Below are 6,000 nucleotides of genomic sequence, written 5' to 3'. Positions count from 1 at the left end.
CATGATAGAAGCACGTTACTAATCTTTGCAGATCAGAAACATATGAGGGCTCGGGTCAGGTTTAAACTATCTAGTCTGGTGAAAACAAATGAAGTAAATACATGAAATACCCAGAGAAAAGTCAGACGTTACGTTGCCTTTCAGGATCCGAGGCTGTAACGTGTCAAGAATTCATCCTCCGAATAAGAAGGACCGACAGCGGCCCTCCCTCTGCTGGACAGAGATTACACTGCTGTTTTCTGTAAAAACCAAACAACCCTGGTTAGTCAGAGCAAGTCTGCAGAGAGAAAATAACACCAACGGCAGAATTTAAACATCTCAAAATTAATGACTTTTTTTTCTTTCTCACTAAATATAGAACAAGTTGCATTTATGAGCAGCGGCAAAGCTTCTCTACAGTACAACACAAGTCTAAAAGGAAGTATGATTGAAGCTGCGGACCCAAAGACGAGCGAAACACCTCCGTCGTAGTGAAACGTGAGGATTTCTGGACTCTTAAAAACAAATACAACCACGTATGTAATTACATACAAACACCATCTGCCTGAGCGATGCGCGCACAAGTTACAATTCTTGTTTCTTTGAGGGACAGAAAGATATTCTTGACAAACTGCAACTAATATCCAGTGTTTAGAAAACAGAAGATTCACTGTCACTTCAGTGTACCGAGCACCGAGCCTGTGAGTCGAGGCGGAGGGCACTGCAGCTCCACAGGTCTTTAAACCAACCTGTTCACATTGTGAAATACATGGCACCAGTGAAGTCCTCTTGGTTCACACCAACCCTGTTCTGACCAACACGTTCCTGTAAAGACTTTAATGACGTCGAATGAGGCATTGTGGGTAGTCAAACTCAAACAACAACAGCCAAAAATCTACATTCAGGAGTGAGTCTTTGGTCCGTATGTATTGAAGTTCTTACATATTACGGGTTTATTATACAGTACATGTATATTGGTGTACAGACAGGAGATATAAAATGGCCTAAAATGATCAGATGATACAAAGAACAGCATATACAAAAGCTTATTTTATAATTCAAGTACCACTAACTTGGACAATTCAAAAGCATCTGTACAAAATGTACAAGAATTGTATCCCATGTTGCATCAATCAAAGGTTTTCTCTGTGATTAACATCTTATTTTAGGATATAGCGTAAATGTTAAAGTGAAGATTTTACAGTTTCATAAGAGAAAGAGTTTCAACAGAGAAAAATAACAGATCCTACAGAACAAAACGATCGTTACCTGCACTCATTTTGAGACTGGAAGATCGAACTCATCTACAGGTGTCGAAACAAGGGCATGCAGAATCCCTCTGTAACCAATAATGTTTCAGATCAACACACGAGGTCATAAACGTTTACAGGACATCCACAATGGGTTTCATGTTTCCAAACATAGCAGGAGAGTTTGCAGATTGTGTAAGAACTTTTGTAACTCTTCATTTTACAGGTCTGTAATTTCCAAAATATTTTCCTAAAAACATCCTAATAAGTTTCCCTAAACATGTCTATTTGTTACTAATAACAGTGAACGCAGACAAAGTGTTCAACTGCTTCAGTTCCAATCCAATCCAGATGTTGTTTAAATTCTATGACATCACGGCGCTGAAGCGGCGATCGCCTCAATAACACAAACCGCAGATACTAAAAAAAAATGGAAATCATTCAGAACTTTTTTTTTTTTTTTTTTTTTTTAAATAACAAGCTTTTAAAAATCATTTCAAATCAACTATCATCTAATTTGACATTACAGATGCATTAAGAACAGGTTTGCTTCAATAATCACTGAACACCGTTACCATCATAACTGGTAAACAAACATCAGTGGCGATTTAAGACAAAGACGTTTGTGCAAAAAGGTAAAAGCATGTTGCCGTGCATACGCCTGCTGAGTTCTCTAAAGCAAAACTTACAACAACAACAAAAAAGACGCTGATGCTCATGAAGAGACTCCTGCTGAAAAGAGGGAAGCACTTTAAAAATGAAATGGAGTATTTGACAGTCTGTCATGTACTTAACTCTCTTTACAGCTCTGATGCTGCGCACTTGTCGTATTTAAGAGGAAATTGTCTTTGACTGTCAGAAAGTGTGACCGGAAAAGATTAAACATTCAGACAGAGTTCGCTTATCATTTGACTTTAACACAGTACCATTTACTTACTGCATTCGATCCTACTGAGAGCACAGTTGGAAAAAAAAATCAAAAGGATTTCTTTTATTCACAGAAGTTCCCCTTCACTCGACTGAAGTGCTCGTAGTTTTCAACAAAAGCTGAAATTAATCTGATGAAAGGGAGCTTTAAAGCAGACGTGTCTGATTGATGCTGTGGGGAAAGTGGACGTCATCGCAGTTATCTTTTTTTTTCCCGTCTCTGTCTGACCGCGAGTGGACGGCGCGTGTGCAGCATCACGGTCGCTGCGGGTCGTACTGCTGGTAGCGGTTCAGCTTGTCCGGGTCGTTGGAGGCCATCTGGGTGAAGTCCTGGAAAATGTCCTGGTAGGTTTCATCTCCTGTAACAACAACGAGGACAAAAGACATAAGGAACAACAAAAGCACAAAAATAAAAGACAAATTTTCAAAATTGAATTCACAATTTTTTTAATTTTTTTTTTTTTTTTTTTATGAATCAATGGATACTTTTACCTTTTCAGACTTTTAAAACTTACTAAATTTAAAGCATTTGACATGTAAAAAAAAAACAAAAATCACAGGACTGCAATATTTAACGCATCCTAATAGCAGCAACTACTGCTACTATTGTGACTACTTTGTCACAGCAAAAACATTTACTTTTAAAGTTTATCTCTTCTACACAAGACAGTTTTGTAACAGTTTAAAGTATAATATTTGAACAAAAGTCTAGACCCTGCTACACACTTACTACACCAACCCTGCTGCAACTAAACACAATACAATATGTCCAAATAACTTTTACTTAAGTTGTCAAGACTTAACCGTGTCAGAAAAATGATCAAAAACTAAAATGGTTTACACCCTCATCATGCAGGTGTAGCGCAGGATAAAACACGCATCCACGGAGTGTTTTGACAAGAGTGGAGGGCATCATGCAGTGACAGTGTCAACAAGAACGAGAAGAAAAAGTTGGCCATACCTTTTAAGTGTCGGCGTGGCTCGAAATATGAAACGGAACAAGGCGGCGGTGAGAAACAAAAGGCGAGAACAGAAGAGGCAAAAGGCAAATGTTTGAGAAACCAGCCAGCGAGGATCTCGGCAGCAAAACTGGAGACCGACTCGGAAAGAAAGAGACAAGCCCACAGACGTTAGTTTTTGTCAACAACTGTATTGTGTTTAAAGTGCAGGAGTTTATGTACAAAAAAATACAGTTGTGTTGGCCTCAGCACCCCAAAGAAAAAGGAGAACAGAAGAAAGGCACAAACTCTGGGGAGGAGAGTGGGAAAAGGAAAGCAAAATACAAAACTGAGAGAGCGAATTCACATAAAGAGAACTGGATGAGAGCAATACAGCCGTGTCTTAAAGACGACGAAGAGCCTCTTCTTATATCACACCAGTGGTTCTTAGTCAGGAGTGTCACGTGTAAATTTCTCCTTTTCAGGTTTTTAAGTCAATTTGAAGAAGACTACAAGAAATATTTATGAAAGATTAAAGGATATTTATGAAAAATATGAAAAGAATAATCATTATACTTCCAAAAATATATATTTATTCCTGCCCCCGATTTCAAAAATGAACGTTTAAATGCCCACGAAAATCACAGAGAAGCCCTCAGACTGAGAACCACCGCCGTGCGCTTCTTCTACACACTTAATCAGGCAGAAACACTCGAGTCAAGGGAGCTGTAATTTTGATCAAAAGTGGAGGGAGGATTTGATGAGGTCAGCGCTCCCTCACATTCATTATCCCTGAATATCCCTCATCAGTCCCTTCGTTCATCAGCTGATTGGAGGCGCTGATGAAGAGGCTCAGGGGTGTCAAAGAGGACGGAGCTGAACGACGGGCGGATCGTTCAGCGACTGGAAGCACAAACTTCAGACTCCACTCTGCTCCTTCTCCTGATCATTGTCAACTGTTTCTGTCGTTGACCTTTAACACAACAACATCCAGCAGTAGTTTCTATCTGTCCCTATTAGTAACCGTTTCACTCGCTAAAAAAAAACAACAAAAAAAAAACTTCTCTTCATTCGTTGTCATTCAGGTCCAACATCTCCCTCACATATTAAAAAAAAAAAAAAAAAGCCCAAAAAAGCCCACAAAGCAGCAAACGGGCTAATAACAGTCCAGCTTCCTACAGCAGCACATTGAGGCCTCCGTGTCAGATGCACCATTCTTTAAGGACCAAATGGAGGACATTTTTGAGCTTAGCCCTCCCTCCTGTGGTCAAGCACATGTAAATGCACGAATCCCTTTGCTCCACAATCTAAGAGAAACAACAACAACAACAACAACAACAACAACAAAAAAAGCCCTCAGCGTCTACTCTAACCGGACAGAAGAGAGTTCACTTGTCTGTAAAAACTATCACAACACAATCAGTAATCCCGACACTAACTACAGAGCACAGCCCCCAGACACGTCAGCCACTCAAAACATCACATACTGTTCTGCCAGCAGCAGGGGGAGCCGCTCTGCCAATGACCGCTCAATCAAAGTGCTTTGGTGCCCTCCGAGGGATTTGGGGAGGCATGAAGCGGAAATGTGGGATGAAACTGGGGTACGTTTCACTCATTCAGTCAAAATCATCTCTTTCCACATTCTTTGTGAATTCTTTTTTTTTTTCCTTTTTTTTTTTTTGTAAAGCTCCCATATGATTAAGATAAATGTAAGCTAGGACAAGCAGGTGATAAAAAGCTATACACGGTTACATGTAGATCATTTTCTAGACTATTGCACTTGTTGCTGGACGATGTACCAACCTCAAACGGTCTGTCTATACTCGAGAAAAAATCCACTAACATTCGAGACGATCAATGCAATGGCACCAAAAGGCCGTTCGTCTTACAATTCAGGATTTCCCGCGATTACGGGCAATGAGCAAGCACACTTAACCGACTAAATAACCAAGACACGATATTGTCATAAGCAGAAGTAAATACCACACAATCGAAAAAAGAAAAGCAAGGATGTGAACACAGAATCCTCGTGGCACTCAAAAAGAAATGCACGTATGCACATCATTTACAACATGTACAGTAAGAACAGTTATTAACACAGCTCCTAGAGTTATCTTTATATATATATATATATAAAGAAAAAAAATGTTCTAAAATATGCTTTTTTGTTTTCAGATCAGGCATGTAACAACCGCAGGATGCATCATGTTTGGACAGCGAACACTTGAAATAAGTAAACAGGCCTTGAAAGTGGTTAAGACTTCAAATACAGTCACGGGGGGAAAAGGTAGAGTAGTTGCATAACCATTAACAGGAATGTGCATAAATTACTTCGGACAGGTCAATTGAAAATGAAAGTAGTTTATAGACACACGCCTCTCCACACTGGTCAGAAGATAAAAAATAAAAATGTCATTCAAAAGTCGCGATTATTGCCAGATACTGTAGAGAAAACTGCCGTCCCTTTGAGGTCTGAGTGTCACTGGATATACTGGTGGCAGTTACTGGGTAGATAAGTTTTTTTTTTTTTTGCAAACATACTGTGACTGTTAGCAGAGACACAGTACCAATTTAAAAATGACAAAGTATTTCACACAAAACGCGCGTCTAATCAGCTGCTGGAAATCACCTTTAAGAGGAAATCCGAAACATTTCAACTTAAAGGAAACACACACTATCAAGTAAAAAGCGACACCGTTTCCTTCACTTTTGTGCTCATCGGTAATTTGACACGAGTAACAGTCACTCAGTGGAAAAGGAGGATGTTCCATTTTGGAACCAAACTCTTGAGTAAAGTTCAGAGCGGATGGCTTTAACCCCGTCACATCAACACAGTCTAGCACCTGATGCCGTAACACAACGAGGCGTGGAGCCGCTGCAGCAGCTGGCAGGAGTTTCTACAGCAG

At 39.8% G+C, this 6,000-nt stretch overlaps 1 protein-coding gene across 4 annotated transcripts in view; it reads right to left on the bottom strand.

Annotated features, from left to right (window-relative positions):
* Positions 1-908: 908 nt before the first annotated feature.
* acap2b (ArfGAP with coiled-coil, ankyrin repeat and PH domains 2b) overlaps positions 909-6,000 on the bottom strand; it is a 50,449-nt gene continuing 45,357 nt past the window's right edge. For all 4 annotated transcript variants that reach the window (XM_069153451.1, XM_069153454.1, XM_069153452.1 and 1 more), the window contains one exon: positions 909-2,515. In XM_069153451.1, the coding sequence (XP_069009552.1) occupies positions 2,412-2,515 (104 nt within the window). In that variant the 3' untranslated portion in view covers positions 909-2,411. The remainder of the gene's footprint in view (positions 2,516-6,000) is intronic.

This window comes from Embiotoca jacksoni, unplaced genomic scaffold, assembly GCF_022577435.1.
Source record: "Embiotoca jacksoni isolate LCO1_2020_lvr unplaced genomic scaffold, fEmbJac1.0.p SCAF_19, whole genome shotgun sequence".
In the NCBI taxonomy this organism is placed as follows: Eukaryota; Metazoa; Chordata; class Actinopteri; family Embiotocidae; genus Embiotoca; species Embiotoca jacksoni.
The sequence above is the reverse complement of the archived record's forward strand: the minus strand, read 5'-3'. Positions and strand labels throughout refer to the sequence as shown.